This window comes from Macaca nemestrina, chromosome 1 (assembly GCF_043159975.1).
Source record: "Macaca nemestrina isolate mMacNem1 chromosome 1, mMacNem.hap1, whole genome shotgun sequence".
In the NCBI taxonomy this organism is placed as follows: domain Eukaryota; kingdom Metazoa; phylum Chordata; class Mammalia; order Primates; family Cercopithecidae; genus Macaca; species Macaca nemestrina.
Genome location: NC_092125.1, coordinates 31364236 through 31383876, shown reverse-complemented (window position 1 = coordinate 31383876; position 19641 = coordinate 31364236). Strand labels below are relative to the sequence as shown.

General features: G+C 38.4%; 1 protein-coding gene across 11 annotated transcripts in view; it reads left to right on the top strand.

Annotated features, from left to right (window-relative positions):
• LOC105484439 (solute carrier family 9 member C2 (putative)) overlaps window positions 1-19641 on the top strand; it is a 101861-nt gene that overhangs the window by 60603 nt on the left and 21617 nt on the right. For all 11 annotated transcript variants that reach the window (XM_011746016.3, XM_011746015.3, XM_011746014.3 and 8 more), the window contains 8 exons: window positions 4887-4984; window positions 5977-6096; window positions 7241-7439; window positions 8132-8320; window positions 11874-12023; window positions 15223-15274; window positions 17012-17160; window positions 17846-17971. In XM_011746016.3, the coding sequence (XP_011744318.1) occupies window positions 4887-4984; window positions 5977-6096; window positions 7241-7439; window positions 8132-8320; window positions 11874-12023; window positions 15223-15274; window positions 17012-17160; window positions 17846-17971 (1083 nt within the window). The remainder of the gene's footprint in view (window positions 1-4886; window positions 4985-5976; window positions 6097-7240; window positions 7440-8131; window positions 8321-11873; window positions 12024-15222; window positions 15275-17011; window positions 17161-17845; window positions 17972-19641) is intronic.

The following is a 19641-nucleotide window of genomic DNA, read 5'->3' as shown; positions in this document are numbered from 1 at the left end:
TGTTTGCTCTTGTTTCTCTATTTCTTTTAATCGTGATGTTAGGGTGTTGATTTTAGATCTTTCCTGCTTTCTCTTGTGGGCATTTAGTGCTATAAATTTTCCTCTACACACTGCTTTAAATGTGTCCCAGAGGTTCTGGTATGTTGTGTCTTTGTTCTCATTGGTTTCAAAGAACATATTTATTTCTGCTTTCATTTTAAAAATTTACCCAGTAGACATTCAGGAGCTGGTTATTCAGTTTCTATGTAGTTGTGCAGTTTTGAGTGAGTTTCTTAATCCTGAGTTCTAATTTGATTGTACTGTGGTCTGAGAGACAGTTTGTTGTGATTTCTGTTCTTTTACATTTGCTGAGGAGTGCTTTACTTTCAACTGTGTGGTCAATTTTGGAATAAGTGTGATGTGGTGCTATGAAGAATGTATATTCTGTTGATTTGGGGTGGAGAGTTCTGTAGATGTCTATTAGATCCGCTTGGTACAGAACTGAGTTCAAGTCCTGGATATCCTTGTTAACCATCTGTCTTGTTGATCTGTCTAATATTGACAGTGGAGTGTTAAAGTCTCCCATTATTATTGTGTGGGATTCTAAGTCTCTTTGTAGGTCTCCGAGGACTTGCTTTATGAATCTGGTGCTCCTGTATTGGGTGCATATATATTTAGGATAGTTAGCTCTTCTTGTTGAATTGATCCCTTTACCATTATGTAATGGCCTTCTTTGTCTCTTTTGATCTTTGTTGGTTTAAAGTCTGTTTTATCAGGAACTAGTATTGCAACCCCTGCTTTTTCTTTTCTTTCTTTTTTTTTTTTTTTTTTGCTTTCCATTTGCTTGGTAGATCTTCCTCCATCCCTTTATTTTGAGTGTATGTGTGTCTCTGCACATGAGATGGGTCTCCTGAATATAGCACACCATTGGGTCTTGTGACTCTTTATCCAATTTGCCATTCTGTGTCTTTTAATTGGGACATTTAGCCCACTTACTTTTAAGGTTAATATTGTTATATGTGAATTTGATCCTGTCATTATGATGTTAGCCAGTTATTTTGCCCGTTAGTTGACGCAGTTTCTTCTCAGCAGTGATGCTCTTACAATTTGGCATGTTTTGGTCTTTACTTTTAGATCTTTGCCAGCTGGAGAAACCACAGATGAGAAACACGTTTAGTTTCCAACTTGGCAAATCATGGCTTCTATATTTTCTCTAAGTTCTGCTTTAAGACTGAACTATTTCTCTTTGTTTTATCCCAGTTTCTGTCTTTCTCTATCTTGTTATATGAAGCTAAAAAAGGCAGTACTTTTAATATTCCTGGAATATTAGAAATCTAGAAATCTTCTTAGCAGATTCATGAGGTACATTTTCTGTCTTCCACGTTGCCTCAGGTGACAGCCTGGTCAGTGGTACTGCCTTTTGGTAGCATGGCTGCCTCCCTCCAGTCTCCTGCTGTAGTTTCCCCACTGCTTTTCCAGCTTCCACTAACAGTCTTCTCACTGCCCCCCTACCTCTGCCCACCACCCATTTCCAAAGCTAACGCAGTGTGTTTTAATTTCTGGAGGTTCTCCACACTTGATACTGATTTTTCCTGTTTTAGTCAGCTTCTGCTGTTTAACCAACCAACCCTGAACTTGGTGGCTTAAAACAATGATTTATTATTTCTCAAGGTTCTGTGTGTTGGCAATCCGGGTGATTCTACTCTTGGTCTCATTTTGGATCACTCATATGCCTGTGGTCATTTCCTAGATCGGCTATGGTCGGAGGGTTTGGCAGCTGATGCTAATTGTCTCCCAAGGTGCTTTGTTTCTCCCCTCTATGGCCTATTCTCTATAGTTGGCTGGACTGGGCTTCTTCACAGCATGGTCTCTGGGTTTCAACAGGGTGAGAGGGAAAGCCACAAAGCCTCTTAAGTTCCAGGCTCTGGAGCCTGAACAATGTCATTTTTACCCCCGTTTTATTAGTTAAAGCAAATCACAAAGCCCGCCCAGAGTCAATGAGTAGAAAAGTAGATTACACCTCTTAATGGGGAAACAGTGATGCCAGTTGCAAAGTGGGCATGGACACAGGGAGGCATGACACACTGCAGTCATTGTTATAATGACCTACCACATTTACTTTTTAAAACCAACAGTCCCATGGAAGGACTTGCTTCATGCTATTTTTGAATAGCTTTCCTAACAGTACCTTCTACTCTGGCGTTCTTCCTGTGTTTGTTACCCCTTTCCTTTTCAGTCTCCTCTATGAACTCTTTTTAACCCTTTAATGTTGGTGCACCTCAGGACAATTAACTCTGTCCATTGTTCTTGCTTTATAGTCTCTCCTTCTTTATTCCCAGCTAGGCTCATGATTTTAACACTATGCATAGATGCTCTACAAATCTATAATCTTCCTTCCACACCTTTCAACACCAACTCTTTAGACTCATGAATCCAGTGGTGGCTAGACAGCTTCTCCTTTCACTCTACCTCAAATCCATATTGAACTCATCCCAAGCCTACTGTTATATTCCAAGTGTTAGTGAATTAGACCATTGGTAGCTGGAGTCAGTCCTCTTCCTTTACCCTTCTCCAAGCTCTATCAATCTTACCTTCTAAATATTTGTCAAATACACCCCTTTCTGTCCTCATGAATGTTAATTTAGGCTATCATAATCTCTTGTCCAGACGGTAACCTTCAACTGGTCCACTTGCCTCCAATATTTCCATTCTCAAGTTACAGTGACTTACTAAAAGACATGTGACTATACCTCCTTCCTGCTTAAAACCCTAAATGACTCCTCAGTGCCTACATTTTCCATTGTGAGTTCCAAAGAACACTTATTCCATGGGATGTTAATAGAAACAGCATGAAAAATGAAGTTTCCATGCTCAAATTACTTTGGGAAATGGTGGCTTAAATAAAGTTAAATTGGTTTCTTTTAGAACTTCTTGTAGAACTTCTCAGAATTTTTAATATGCTAATATACATTGAGCTTCTCCAAGAGGGACTATTGAGTGCAACATTTCCTTACCCTTTCCCCTGCCCTGCATAGTTTTTCAGGCATTGGGATTGAAGGAGTATCTCACAGAATGAGTATATCACATTCCAAGAAAAGTTTACCTATGAAATTAAGTCAAAGTGCAATATACAAGATATTTTAAAATCTGGCCTCTGACTGTTTCTCTGACTGATGCTGTGCCCCACAACTTGTCTTTTACCGCACGCAGCATACTGTTTTTCACCTCTGTACGTGCACCAGAGATGCCACCCTGTGCCCACCTCTTTCTTCACTCTGCTCGCCCCACCGTTCATCATCTGGATAATTGTACTTCTCCTTAAAACTCAATTGAGGTATCATCTCCTCCAAGAAACTCTCTCTGATCCCATCTCCACATCAAGTTTGATTAACACCCTGTGCTGAATGTTATCCCCTTAATTTCTTGCTTTATCATATATACATCTAACTTTTCCCCTGCCCCACTGGATTGTAAACCCCTTAAAGCCTTGGATTATACCTTCATTGCCCTAAAACGGGGCTTGGAACAGAGTAGGCATTTAATAAACATTTGTTCAAAGGATGAATGAATAAATAAACAATCCATCATATTAGTAAATCATAATTTTCTTGATCCAGGCCTACTTCTTGATGGGCATGCCTGGAAACACTACAAGTGTAAATACTAGAGGTAGGCCTCAGGACTGAGCTTCTGGGACATACTTTTCTCACAGTGGACATCCTACCAGGGCCATCACGGAGGCTTGCAATTTGGAGAAATCCGCTAAGTGCTCTGGTAACCCTCAGAGTAGAGAGCGCCTGGCCATTGCCGCATACCCTTTGGAAGGCAGCTTCAGAATTTGCATATCCTTTATCAAAGCTGTTACTGGTGGTTCATTTTTCTATCTTCTGGAAAAGGAGCTAATGAGTGAATGAGAATTGTCTTGAGATATAAATGGCGCGAATTCTCTCCTTTCCTGAAATGACTATCATCCCTTGAATTTTAAGACTTGAGAAAATATGTTAAATGCAGTAGCGCTTGGAGCCAACGTTTCTAAACAATGGATAGGCGAAGTATATGGTCAGTATGTGAGGAAATGTAGGCATCAGTTCCAGGAGGTAATGCTAACCTCTGAATGTAATGCCAGTGTCATGTAGAAGCTATAATTTTTCTGCTATTTTAGGGGGAGGATTGACACAATAATACAGCCTATATTTTTCTTTTGATGGTTCCATGTGGGACTGAAATGATTAGTTACACTTAGAATTAATATTTTGCACGCTCTATTCTGCTATAAAAAGATGATGCTACTGATGCTATTTATATTACTGAAGTAAACTCTTTGAGTTGTGTATATATGTGTGTGTGTGTGTGTGTGTATATATATATATATTTTTTTTTTTTGAAATGGAGTGTCACTCTGTTGCCCAGGCTGGAGTGCAATGGCGTGATCTCGGCTCACCGCAACCTCTGCCTCCTGGGTTCAAGTGATTCTCCTGCCGTAGCCTCCTGAGTAGGTGGGATTACAGGCATGCGCCACCATGCCTGGCTAATTTTGTATTTTTAGTAGAGATGGGGGGTTTCACCATGTTGCCCAGACTGGTCTTGAACTCCTGGACTCAAGTGATCCCCCTGCCTCGACCTCCCAAAGTGAGCCACCATGCCTGGCTGAGTGGTATACATTTTGAGTCTCTAGAAAGCTAAGACCCTTTTTATCTCTTGTAACATTCAGGACTGTACTTTATAAAAATGAGTATTCTGTAAACATTTGCATTGAATGAAATTTATTTCCTACTATATAATTTTTTGTAATAGCATATTTTGATATATTGAGTTCAGTAATAATAGTGAGGGCTATGTAACGGTTAAGAAGAATACATTCCATTTATGTCTTAATCTTTTGTTTTCTTCATTTAATGTATGTTTAGAGTAGCTTTGAAAAACAGCGTAACAATGGAATTCTTGAAATAGAGGCAGCCCGGATATTAATTGGTGCGGCAAAATGCTATTACTCCACCCAAGGAAAGTAAGTATAACACTTCTTTAATTGATATTCCAAAATTGAATGGCTATATGATGAAGAATGAATAAAATGAGAATTAAATGTCCAGATTGATCAATCTAGTATTTCACGTATCTATATCTGTCCATCTTCTGTCTGTTCATCTGTCTGTCCTTCCATCCATCTATCCATCTACTTTTTATTTTGTTTATTTTTTTTTTTCCCTGAAGTTTTATAACCTTGGTGACATTAGGGGAGTCTGAGAAAGATTGGACTATCATGTAATTAGATAAGACACCAGGGAATCCATGAAAGGGAACTTATATAACTTGAATTACTATTATAATTATTTTGCCTTTATATTATCTTCACTTTAAATTACCAGACAGAGGAGGTTCAGAAGCCTGGAGGCTGCCATTAGACTGCTCCCTGGGGTGGAGCGGGCTCTGGAAGAATTGACCCAACTGCTGGTGCTGACAAATGCAATTAAGTCTGGTGGGAAAAGCTCAGTATCTTAGAGATATAACAATATCTGGTTACAGTCCTGGCAAATATTAGATAATAGATGATCTAACACAAAGCTGTGGGGCAATAATAATAGGAGATCCTGGCTAGGTGATAGATAACATTTCAGCAGCCAGGTAATCTATTTGGAAGATCGTTACCAGTCACTGGAATAAAGTTTAGGAAAGTTAGAGCCCTCAGGGCCTTGGAGAGGGTTGGGCCAGACCAACATGACAAAGGAAAGCTTGATTCCAAACTCCAAAGAAATGGTCTAGAGAAGCTTTACTTACGTTCAACCTCTGGTCAGGAACAGAGGCAGCAGGGGTCTCATGCTAAAACTACTCCTGTACCATGACCATGGATGGATAGGTAGATGGATGCAGAGGCATGCAACTGAGCTTATTTGGTGGTCCATATTAAATGTATGCTTAGTACACCTTCCCCTTTTATATTAACCCAAAGTATATCACTTGCTTTTTATTATAACACATATGTACATTTTTCTCTGTTAGATTCATGAGTATTTATGATGTTTCAACTTACATGAGAACTAGAAGTTGGCTTATGAAGTTTAAAACTGTTTTAACTTTCTTGGACTATCGTAAAGAAAAGATACATTTTATTCCACCTGAGTAAGTATTGTGAACCTTTAATAGAAACATACTTGAAAATACTACCATTTCTACATTGTCAGAATAGCTTATCTCAATTTTCCTTAAGAAAAACTATATTACGGTTTATTTTCACTAATTGAGTGGTGCTTGCTTCTCATCTTCCATTCTGTTTTAGCAGCTTCAATGACATCTCTATTAGAGAGTAGTCAGGAAGGGAAAGAGGATGGTCACATTTGGATCCTTCAAGTTTTAATTGCTGTGTCTGAGGGTTATAGTGTGTTGTGGGCTGCTTAATATTCTTCTGGATATAACATAGAGCAGGGATGAGAAATAGCTAACTTTATAGACTAGATCTAGCTCTGTTTAATTTCATCTGTTCTATTGCGTGATTCTTTTGATCTATAATTAGGAAAAACACAACATGCGCTTAATAATACCTGTAACCAATTTTCCAAAATATCACAAAACACAGATTTTACTTAACTGGGGTAGATATTTTACTTAGTTTTATAAATTGTGAGCTTACATACTTTTTAGAGCAGAGAGACATAATTATTCTACCGATAGAACATGTCAAAACAAGAATATACCAAGGGTGTTAATGCTGCTAAATTTTAAGTGAGCATTAACTTTTTATAAGAAATTCTAGTAATTTTTTAAACTTTTTTCCATTTAATAAGTTTAAAGAGATATACAAAAAATCAAAGGTGTAGGATCTTGACATATATCCAGAGAATTTCTTTTTGTCATGCTCTACTTTAGATGGAATGAAAAGTCTTAATAAATACATGTCATAGTAATTATTTAATATAATGTTTTTCCCATTCTTGATTTTAAACAATCCAATGTGTGATTTGTTTTCCTCTAAATTTATTTATTTTTTGCTTTTATTTATGAATCTTTGCATTGTTTCCAAGGTACTGTAGCCTTGAGTTTTAAAAATGCTTCCCATCCCTGATATGGATTTTTAAAAATCATATTTTTTACCTTTCTTCATTATGATTTTTATGTATAGAAAGTATGCTTTTGAGTTTTGTTTCCTTTATTTTATATTATGTATAGTCTTCAAATTAATTTTAATTATTTATTTATACAAATGTTGAACTTCAGCTGCTTAATTATACTTTTAAGTGATCTAACATTTTATTTGATCTCTTTTCAGGAGTAACGCATTTCTGACTTTTATATTTCACATAGTATTTTCTGAAGAATTTGAATATACAGGACAGATTATAAATTTGATATATATTTATCCTATGATGACACATCTGTGGCCAATGGCAAGAGATTTACATGTGTCAGCACTGATATCAATAAACTACTATTTTATGTTTTTATATGTATTAGAATCAACATTGAAGGTACTGTTTAAAATAGAAATAGAATCTATAAAAAGAGCAATTCAGGTATTTTGAATCTATTTTGTCATATTATTGAAGTGACTTGATACCAAGAACCATTTGCTATGATAGTCGATGAGATCCTGAAATTTTAGTAACGTTTTTGAATTTTCCGAGTTTAATAGTGAAATTAGTGTAAGAGTCATAGTATTGAACATCAGTTAAGTATCATAAAAGTAGAGAGATTCTCAAGTATCAGGTAAAGGATAATTGAAAATCCAGACATGGATGTTTTCCTCAAATATTTTGTGTAATGATGCAAGAAATAAATAAGTGAATAAGAATTGGTTTGCTAGGTCCTTGTCATAAAATGTGAGTTAATTATTAGTATAAATGTGTAAGGTGATTTCTGAGCATTACTCTTTCATACTTTATTATTAATAGTATTGCAATGAATCTGTTTGTTGCTATTTTTATTGCTTGTTTTTGGCATTCCAGCTTTGTTATAGAGTATATATTTTTAACCAAATTATAAATGGTGAAGAGTTAAAAGAATTTTTGGGGGGATTCCAGATGAATAACTTAAAGCTCAACTTTTTGAATATAACTCATTTGTAGTTAAGAACTTCATTGTTAATTTTATAGATTCCTTCCCCCCAACATTACTGTATAGGTGCTATGAAATGACACCTGTACATTTGTTTTATATACAGATAATAATTTTGAAAAGGAAATATTTTCGACAATATTGGAATACTTTGGAATTTTTTATCCTGGTTGTTGGAATCATTGATATCTTTTGTGTATACTTTGTGAAATTGAGACGACACAACTTGGCTCTTATTCAGCTTACAGTAATAATGGGATATTTAAGAATAATTAGATTTCTTCCTCTCTTCAAGGTAAGATTTCACATTTTAAAATATTAAGATTTGCCAGGAGTTGTAGCTTGCACCTATAATCCCAGCACTTTGGGAGGCCTAGGTGGGTGGATTGCTTGAGTCCAGAAGTTTGAAACAAACTGGACAACATAGCAAGACCCCATCACTAGAAAAAATTAAGAAATTAACTAGGCATGATGGTGTGCACCTGTGGTCCCAGCTACTTGGGAGGCTGAGGTGGGAGGATCGCTTGAGCCCAGGAGGTTGAGGCTGCAGAGAGCTGAGACTGTGCCATTGCACTCCAGTCAGACAGAGTGCAATGATGGCTCTGGTGACAAAGCCAGACCCTGTCTCAAAAAATAATAATAAATAATAAAATAAAAATTTTAAATTCTTTTTTTACATTGTGTTAGGTGAGTAAAAAACCTCATTGTTTTGAAAGAAATGAGAGCAGGAGTTGTCTCTTCTGGAACACCCTCTCAATAGGTATCTGCATGGTTCCCTTTCTCATCACCTTCAAGCCATTGCTCAAATCTCACCTTGTCACAGATGCCTCTCCTGACCAGCCTATGTCAACTGGCAACCCACCCTTCACACCCTCAATTTCTACCTCATCCTCCTGATTCTCTTCTACCTGCTCAACTTTAATTTTTGCCCCATAGTACTTATCAACTATTTACTGTATATGGTACGTACTCTCCATGAGTTAGAGATCTTTGTTTTGGTCTTTCTTTTTACATTTTTGAATAGAGATGGGATCTCACTGTATTGCCCAGGCTGGTGTCAAGCTCCTGGGCTCCAGCAATCCTCCTGTTTCAGCCTCCCAAAGTGCTGGGATTACAGGCATGAGCCACCATACTCGGCCTGTTTTGGTCATTGATGTAACCTCTGCCTCCAGAACAGTGCCTGGCATAGAGTAAACGCTAGTAAATATGTGTTGAGTGAATGAATGAAAATCTTGGTGTCACTAGAAGCAGGGTAACCCAAAGACAAGTTCTTTAAGTTTCAGTAAAATTTGTTCATGTCTCCCAAACTCTACAGAAGCAAAAATATTTCCTCCATAGCTCCACAGTCACATAGCATACTACCTATGGAGTTTAATTTTACCGTGGCCTTCAGTTGCCTTAACAATTACTATGCCTTCATTCCATGACTCTGGTTTTGATACTGAAGGCAGATTTTTATACTTTCAGTTTCAAATCTTAAACCTCTTTTCTCTCTTTCCAATGGAGTTGCATTACATAAACTTTTAACTTCAGGGCTTTAAATGATTTCACTTGCCATGCCATGTTTGTTGTTGTTTAATTCTTATTACATCAAGCAAATCCATCATGTTAGTATTTATTGAAGTTATATACAGAGACTTAACATTAAAAATAATTGCTATAAACCCTGATGGTAAAATGCACACATGAGACTCCCCCACCTAGTCTCCATTCTCCACAACGTATAATAGTTATCTTTAAGGCAGAATTGTTTGACTATCCAGCTTGTGCTTACAGATTTTCTCTTTTGTTCCTTGATTTATTCTACATTGGTGTAACCAAACTTTAGTGTTCATAAGAATTACTATTCAGAGTTACTGTACCTGGTTTAAAGGGTAATTTTGATTCGATGTGCTTTTAGCCTTATGAGCTGAGTTTGAAGCAAAGCGCTCATGTAAGGTGTAACTCCACCATCAGGTACACTACGCTAGAAATCAGGGTATGTTGTGTGAGGCAAAGACTTAAAATCAAAGGTAGAAGTTTCTTTAGGTAATCAGTATTTATATAGAGATCGTATGCGGGTAAATGTAAAATAATTATTTTAGAAGTAATACTTTGTGAAGAGTATTTAAAATGAAACAAAGATTTAAAAGTGTATTATTGTGGAAACTGTCACAGGGGAGCGACAGCTATCTGGGCTGGCGGCGTGGCAGTAAAAGAATTTACCAAGACAGTTGTAGATAAAGAAAGGCATATTTATTTATTAGAGACAGTAGAAAAATACATTGCCAGGGAAACAATGGGCAGCCTGCAAGAAAGAAGGCAACTGCGAAGAAACAAAGGCTTGCTGGAGATTTTATAGGATAGTGTTTATGCTGTCTGTTGAAAAGGGCTTTGTGCGGTTAAGGCCACGGTTGCAGTGAACTAACTTGCAGGAGTCTGGTGGTGGTTGGGCACAAGAAGATTTTGAGTTATTTGTGCAGGAGGGCAATGCGACCTGGTCCATGAACAAAGGCAGGCTTGCAGCTTATCTGCTGCTTCCTTTTGCTTTCCCCTGATCCCACCAGCCTGACTCTTTTTGCCTATTAGGGACTTTACATAAACCAAATCTGTTTAGAGTGTGGGCAGCAATGCTCCGAACCAGTCATCCCTTCTGTCTCGCATGCTCTGACAAATCTCAGTGAAGTGTATTATCATGGTTTTTAATTGAACACTCACTATTTCCCAGGACCTGTGTAAAGCACTTTACATAAATTATCTAGTTTAATTAATGGAATAGCTCTGTGAGGTAGATTTCACCACTCTGTGAAGTTAGGTGGCTCATAGCCAGTCTCAGCATAATGTGGCTTTCAAAAGAAACAAACGTGCATTGGAAAACTTGAAAGAATATTGGTGATCTTTAGGTGCCCTAAAGGACAGCTCAAAGAGTGTCAGTACACTGCAGAGTGTAACTTTGAAAATATCTTCTTTAAACCTCTCTCCCTTTGCCCAAAGTTTCAAAGGCAAAATAGCAGCTTAAAAAAAATTCCCTTCTCTGCTCTTGTAACTCCTTCACTATAATGCCATCTCCCAGTTCACTTTTTTTTTCTTCCCTTGTTACCCAGTCCCTCACCATCTGCCCCTGTGCTCTGACGTGACTTTAACCCTGTGGGAAGCCCCCTGTCTGTGTGAGTGACTACGTGGATTTTGAGGAGCAGCTCTATTGGAATTCTGGTACTTAGATATTATTTCCTCATTTTACACATGAGGAAACTGAGTCCTCAAAGTCAGTAAATAACTTGCTCAAGGTCACAGAGCTGGTAAATAGGAGAGCTTGCATTTGAATTTAGAGAGGTGTATATTTAAAATCCCATTCTCTTAAGTCATGACACTAGCCTGCCTTAGCTTATGATTGGAGAAATATAGAACTAGGCAGGATCTTAGATACCTTAAGTTTCCTATTTTGCAAGTAAAGAAACTGAGGCACAGAGAGATGATTTGTTCAGTGAGTAACTATGACCTAGGTTAGGAGACGTGGTTAGGGGTTTTCTGAAATCTGGGGCTACAGAGAATGAGGGAAAAGGCAGTGCTAGAGACTTTCCCCTAAAGCAAGAGTCAATTATTCACTAAGCTTCGCCTTCTTTAGAGAATGGGTCTTGACTTTTGTAGGCACAGAATCACCTGGAAGACTTGCTAAGACACCGACTACTGGGCCCCACCCGAGTGTCTGATTCCGCAGGTCTCCAGTGGGACCTGAGAATCTGCATTCTTAACAAGTTTGTGGGCTCTGCTGTTGCTGGTCTGGAGATGACGCTATGAATTTCTGCCTCACAGGGTGCTTTTCCTCATAAAATGTACAGGTTTTTTTTTTCTTCTTCTCATTATTCCAGATAATAGTACCAATACTGGTAAATATTGCAGATGTGCAGATCAAAAAGCGCCTCAGCTTGATGTATAGTATTACAAAAGGCTATATCAAAAGTCAAGAAGATGCCAAACTTCTAATAAAACAAATATCTGTCCATGAATCAATATATCAGGTGAGAAACAAGCACTGGTCATTTGGGGAGAAAAACACCTTAGGTGTATTCACTTCTTTTAAGACTGGTTCTATATATGTTTGACCAAACAGACAAATTCCAACAGTTGAAATGGATTCAGTTGTTTATTATATCATACGAGGTGCTGCAGAGAAAAGTCTCTGATCATTATATTTCAGTAGTTATCATCAAACTCATTTATTATCTTCATAGCAGAAAATACACTATCTCTTTTCTGAGTGCAGAGTATAGAGAAGAGATCTAGTATGTCTCTGTAACACTCTCTAAAAGACAGGACACTTGCAAAGGCATTAGGCAGGATTTGAGACTTGAATAAGGCTTCAAAGAAAGGGTAAGCCTTACGAAGAGAGGAATAGAGGAAAAGAGAACAAAGATTTGACAGTGAAAACTTGAAATCCTGGTACTGTGGGGTGGGTGAGTAGAAGTATTTATTTTTTGTCATTTAAGATCCTCTTCATTTCCAGCCACTACGCGGTAAGTACTAGATGGGAGCCTAGAGGTGGAGTGAATCCGCTCCTAACCAGGCTCCCTCACACCAGTCTGTCTACTACCAGCCACTTGCAAAGAGTAGGGAAAGTGGAACGTGACTGCTGTCTCATTCTCATGCTTCTTTGGGCCTGATAATGTAAAGGAGACTCTCATTCCTTAGATAAAAAAACTTCCTTATTTTTCACTCATAACTGTCAGCTCTGCTCTTTGCAATGAGAATCTTTCAGTTGATTTTCCAGTTTACAAATTTTTAAATTTCTAGTTGTGTTCATTCTTCTGTTTAACCCATCTATTAAACTTTTTAAACTTTTTTGACAATTGCTTTTTGATCTCCAAAAACTGTAGTTGCTTCCTTTTTGTAACAACTGTTTGCTTTAAAAGAATTAATATAACATTACCTAGAATCTTCTTTTCATCTTAAAAGATTTTTTGCTTCCTGTGTTACTTCTGCTTCCTTGGGGTTCATTCTCCTATTTGTTGTGTTTGGTTTCTATATTTCATTCTGTTTTTGCCCCCAATGTTTGGTGATTTTGGTTACATTTTCACATGTGTCAGTGAGGGGCTAAGGTGAGCAGTATCAACAGCGGAAAGTGACATTCTTGATTTTTAACCAGAGATGGATTTAAATCCTGATTACTACAATGAGTATGTGTGGATACATAAAACCATGGATGGCCTGGAGAATTGTCTTCTGGTTATGGTGCCTATTTTTGTGGTGATGGTTGCATTACCTCAGTCAAGAGAGGCTCTTTACTTATTGAAATCAGAAGAGGAAAAGAGGCTGTGAAGATATCTACCTTTATTGGATTGAACATTAATGTGTAACAGAATTCTCTCCTGTTGCTTTACTTTGAAGAATGGAGAAGAAAATTAAAAGAACTACTCAAAGCCTGGACTGATCTGCATTAGAAAGAACACAGAGCTATTCATAGGAGAAAAGATTTCAGAAGTAGGAGGAAAAGAGAAGAAAAACAAGAGCCAGTGGGGGGAGTTAAGACTGTGTTTTCAGGAGCTGGGAGAAGATGCCTTCTACGCATCTGAGGGCAGTTTCCTTGACGTGTCACAGGTGAAGTGAATCTCCTGTGACGTTTTAAAAGGGGCACCAGTAAAGATTTAAATGGCCTTTTGAGATGTGTTTAGATGTCTAACTGGTGTTGATTCTGAAACTGACTTGGTTCTGGAAGTTGGCCTGTGGCAGCTCACCTTAAGAAAAATAAATGTATCCCCAGGCTTTCATGATTATGCTGTCTCTATAGCCAGGAGTCAGTTCCCATGTGCTTCTGTGCAAAGGCGTTCTAGAGCAGTCTTACAGGGTTGCTGTAAGTCTAGTTTGGTGTGAAGGGGGCCTAACTGCTATCTTTGCAGCTATGCAAGCAGGGCTGGACTAGGATGGTAATTGGTTGTGGACAGGCTAGTAATTTGGCACCTTCCCAATATCGATGCAATGTTATCGAGTAAGAAGAAATAATTTAATAAATATTATATACCTTATTCTTATATTCAAAATGAGGGATTCGTTACACGTGATTTTTTTCTAAACCAAAACAAAAACCAACAAAAAAACCCCATAAAAACTTAACTTTGCGTAAACTTTAGATAACAAACCAGTTGTTCGCTATAAAGAGCACTATGCCATGCATTATTTGGGGCAGAGTTTCAGACATCTGTACCTGACAACCCTGAAGAACTGTCAGTTGTGTGATTTCAGGACTGTTGGTGTAGCCAAGAGCAAACTCCCCAGTGACTCAAAGCTAGAGGGTAAGCTTCAATAGGAAAAGTGCCTGGGATATAGTGGGCATCCAACAAATACCTGTTGCGTGATTGGTTGAGCAGAGATTGGTTAGCCCTGGAGTGCAGTGGTTTCTTCAGTTATCTAAGGAGTTATTTGTTAGAAATATGAACAAATCAATATCGTATTTTCTCAGTTTTCTACTTCTTTTTGTGCTCCTGATAGGATGGCCTCCCAACTAGCTGCTCAGTTGGCTCACTCCCAAATCAGGCGCTGCCTATGAGAATTCTCCTTGGTGCACAGTGGAGTACATACTGATCTTTTCTGATAAGTATTAGGCACAGTAGTTATGCAAGCTACTGACCGTACTAGACTCATCGACCGTACTAGACTCATTGACGTCTGAGCATGGGCAAAGCAGCAGAATTGACCCAGAGGGAAGAATTGAGCCAATAGCTTTTCTAAAGTTAACTAAGTGAAATGTCCTCTACCATACTTCCTTTTCTCTGAATTTCAAAAGAAAGCCAGGCTGGATGTGGTGGCTCATGCCTGTAATCCCAGCACTTTGGGAGGCCGAGGTGGGTAGATCATCTGAGGTCAGGAGTTCCTTGAACCAGCCTAGCCAACATGGAGAAACTCCATCTGTATTAAAAATATAAAAATTAGCTGGGTGTGGTCACCCACACTTATATTCCCAGCTACTTGGGAGGCTGAGGCATGAGAATAACTTGAACCCGGGTAGTGGAGGTTGCAGTGAGCCAAGATCGCACCACTGCACTCCAACCTGGGCAACAGAACAAGACTCTGTCTCAAAAAATAAAAATGAAAGGAAGGCCAGAACTATACTTGGTATAATAAATATACTTCTCAGGAGTATAAGAAGAAATGCATGTTTTTCTTAATTTCTGACACAAACTATATCAATAATAAGAAATACGTGTTTGTCTTAATTTCTTACAGAAACTATATGAAATTTTGGAAACCAACAAACAGGATGCTGTCAAAGAATTAGGTAGGCAGTTGAAGTATCTGAGTTCTTAAAGTCATACCTTCTTATCCTATAATTTAATAAAAGAAGAACAATTCATGCTTTCATTTACTTGCTCATTCATTTATGCATTCAACAAGCATTTATTAAACACAGCTAATGGGCCAGGTATGGGAAAGCAAAGATGGGTAGATCCTGACCCTTAAACAGTGCAGAATCTTGTGGAGTATATGAGTGTTATCAATAGATAATTGAAAAAGTTAGCAGAGTCCTGTTAGTTGTTATGGGGGTGTAGAGGAAAGAATGAGAGGAGTGTAGAAAGTGTATTAAGGTGGCAAGGTCAGAGTCCTCAAGGTTAGAAGAAAAAGACACGTAAAGGTTACCTTTGACAAAATGTTTTTGTTTCATTGTTTTGTTTTTTGCAAAGATACTCTGGAATGTAGGCCTGCAACGAATGTCATTTCTTGAGTATCTCCAGTCACTCCACTTTACTTGAAGCACAGAGCAGGAGCCCAAGGATTTTATGCCAAGTTTTTTGGGTCAGCTTTCCTCATGTGGGGCTGTGGGCCAGGCTCTCAGTGTGTGCAAACGCATCTGGTAGACGGCCTGGCATACGGAAGGCCCTTAATAAATGGAAGTTATCAGAAAATAAAATAAAGTAAAACCATTTCATATTCATGACCACATTGTAAGATGCCATATGGGGTTACACATTCCAAATCAAAATGGAAAGAATGTGGTCTAATGAATGAAAGTGTAAGTTTAGAGACAATAGATTAGGATCTTTTGGCATTATCTCAGAAAACCCATGACCCATCGTTGCCATTTACATATTGACAGATTTTTATTTCTGTGCTTTTAAAGATTAGGGGTTAGGACAGCTGCTTTATATTATGTTTTAGATCAGTATGGAATATTACAAAGTTTTCTCAATTCACTACTCTAAAAGGCAGTGCTTGTTTCCATGTGGTTACTGCAAATGATGACTGAATGCTTATCATGGCAAGAACTGCTAACTCTTTATGTACATTATTTCATTTAATCCTTATAATTACTCTATGAGGCAAATACTATTATTAGAGAGGTTAATTTGCCTGAGGCCCTATGGCTAGTAAGTAGTGAGCCAGGTTTCTAGCCCAGGTGTATCTGACACTAAAACCTATGCTTTTGATCATTGCTACCTTTCACTTTAGTGGTCAATTCATTTAGTTAAAAAAAAAAAAAAAAGAGTGTGTACCTTCGATATGGCAAGCATTGTGTTCAATGTTGAATATGAAGATGAAACAGATGCAATTTTAGCCTTGACTCACAGTCCAGTTCATGTCTGCTCAGGTTTACTAAAGGGGAAAGAATATGCGCCTTGATCTCAGAAATACCCACCAGCCAAAGTCCAGGGATACTTTCATTCTGTCATGTATTCATCTAACCAACAAAAATTATACAATATGGAGGATGAGACAGAGAAGTAAAAACAGTAACATGATAATGTAATGAGTTCCATAATAGAGATATAGAGGAGATGCCATGGGGATAAGACAGAGTGATTTTCTCTTAGCTGGTGGGGGAAGCCAGTTTCCAATGTTCTCATCCGTAAAATAGGGTTGAAAATAACTCTTGTCCTGCTGACCTTACGAGTTCTGCATGAAACTAGAATAAAAGAATATTGTGTAAATGCTTCGGAAATTATACAGTATTATACTAATATTAGCTATTGTGGTTATTGCACAGGCCACTTACTGAATTTTATTTTCTTTGCTGTAGGACTCATAGAGCATGAAGGTCGTGATGTTGTCATTGCTTTGAAGACTAAACAGGCAATCCGGAATGTGATTGCTAAAGCTCTAAAAAATCTCACCTTCCTTTGTTCAAGAGGCATTATTGATAAGCATGACAGCACTGAGATAAATAAGGTAATTTTGCTTGATTCTGTCTGCATAATACCCCAGCCTTCATGGTTACTTTAGCAGTGTGTAATAAGGAGGGAGATTGAAAAAAAGTGTTTAACCACAGGTGGTAAGTCTATAATCACCTTCAGCCTTTGATAATGCAAAGGATGATGAATGCCAATGCTAGCCAGTACACTCCATTTGTCAAAACTACTTGATTGCAAGTAACAGAAACCAACTTGAACTAAGTTAGGAAAGAAATGGTTGGGGGATTTATCAAAAGGACACAGAGTACTTTATAGAACCCACAATAGCCAGCCTATGTGACAAGGCCTAAGGAAGGGATTTGAACAGAGATGTGGAAAAACTTTCTAGATTTTCCATTTCCTAACAGGGTTGCCCTCTATGGCATCTTCCTTTGGCTCACCCTATAGACTCACTAGATTTTTCTGCTTCTCCATCCACTGTGTCAATTGAATTATGAAGATGATAGGTTCAATCCGAGTTAGTAAGTCAGTGAAAATAGTAATAAGGGGAGACTAGGGACAAAAATGGTTAGAGGAATTTAGATAGGAAGAGAGAAGCTGTGAGTCAAACATCAAGGTTATACTTGCCTAACAGTAGTTTATTTAGATTTCCTTAGTTTTTGCCTACTGTCCATTTTCTGTTACAGGATCTGATCCCCATTATTTTGATTATTTGTTTTTAGGTACTTCTTAAAAAATTAAAAGCACTAAATAACTTTCCAAAGGCAATCCCACCCCCAACTCCTGACAAATACCTTCACAACATCATTTGGCTGGAAGGTAAAGATGTTCTCATTGACTTCTTCAAGGTAAAGATTTTCTTTTCTATTCTGGCTCAGGTTTGATGATAATTATCTATTTTTTCCACTCCCTAATGAAAGATTAACAGAAAAGCATGTCACATACTGGCCAATTCAGGGAAAGCCAAGACAGAGGCCCAGGAAAGTCTAAAGGAGGAATAAATCTCTTTTTGAGCCTAAAGGCAAAGATAGTTTTTCACAATGCCTTATCTGCTTGGGAGTAGCTATATGTGTCTGACTGTTACCAGTCCCATTCTATTTTATGTTGTAGAGTTCTGGACTTCTCGATGTACGCTCTTGGAGAGACATTTTTTAGAGCAAGGGTCTCGAATTTAAGTTACTATACAGACCGGGCAGATAGTGTAAAAGTAAAGCTGATTGGCCGTAGTATAATAGGGAACGGTGAGAACTGAGGTGTGTTCAAGTTCATGCTCTGTCAGCTGAGGGTTGCAACAGGACTTTGGACTCTTTCAACAAATATCTATTGAATATCCTCTACATGTCAGGGACTGTTCTAGGTTTGGTGATATGGCAGTAAACAAAATAGATAAAGTCCCTACTTTCATTTTTTAATTTTAATTTAATTTTATTTATTTATTTTTTTGAGATAGAGTCTCACTCTGCTGCCCAGGTGCAATCTCGACTCACTGCAAACTCCGCCTCCTGGGTTCAAGTGATTCTCCTGTTTCAGCCTCCCAAGTAGCTGGGATTACAGGCATGTGCCACCACGCCCAGCTAATTTTTGTATTTTCAGTAGAGATGGGGTATCACCATGTTGGCCAGGCTGGTCTTGAACTCCTGACCTCAAGTGATCCACCCACCTTGGCCTCCTAAAGTGCTGGGATTACAGGCGTGAGCCGCCGTGCCTGGCCAAAGTCCCTACTTTCATAAAGCTTATGTTATGTGGATGGAGACGGACAATAAACACACCAAACACATAAACATATAGCCTATCAGGTGGTTATAAGTGCCAGAGAAAAATAACGAGAGAAAAGGTAATACAGAGCGGCCATGGAAGGCTGCTCTAATAAGGTGACATTTGAAGAGAGATGTGAAAGAAGGGAGGGAGCAAGCCAAGTAGTGTCTTAGAGAAGAGCACCCCAGGCAAAGGGAGTAGTGGGTGCAAGGAGGCCCTGAGGCCAAGTGTGCCTGGTGTGTTCCAGGAGCAGCACGGAGGCCTCTGGCAGGAGTGGTGCTGGAGAGAGCACATGAAGTCAGGGCAGTTGCTGAGGGCTCAGAGGACATCATGACTCTCAGGGGCCCTGGGCACTTCTGCCTTCGTGGGCCTCTTCCTCCACAAAACTATGAAAAATTAGACTTTATGACTGTGTTAGTATAACAATGAAGATATTAGTATTATATATTAAAACATTTTTCTTTATCTAAAACTAATTTTCCTCCTGATTCTAAAAGACATTAAAACATTGTTATAAGTGTCTAAAAGTATTGTAGATGCAGGTACTGCACCTGCTGATTCCTAGTGGATGGCTCCACCCTGGTCTCCATCCCTCCCTGCCTGAGACATACACAATCTTTGCTATTACCCTAACTGCAGACGTTCAGTTTGCTTCTGGATTTTGCATGTATGAATCTTCTGCCCTGGCGGTCTTCAACTCATGTTATCCGAGCTATCTGCTCCTCCTCTTTCAAGTCTCAGCTTAGCTGTCCTGTCTGCTGTA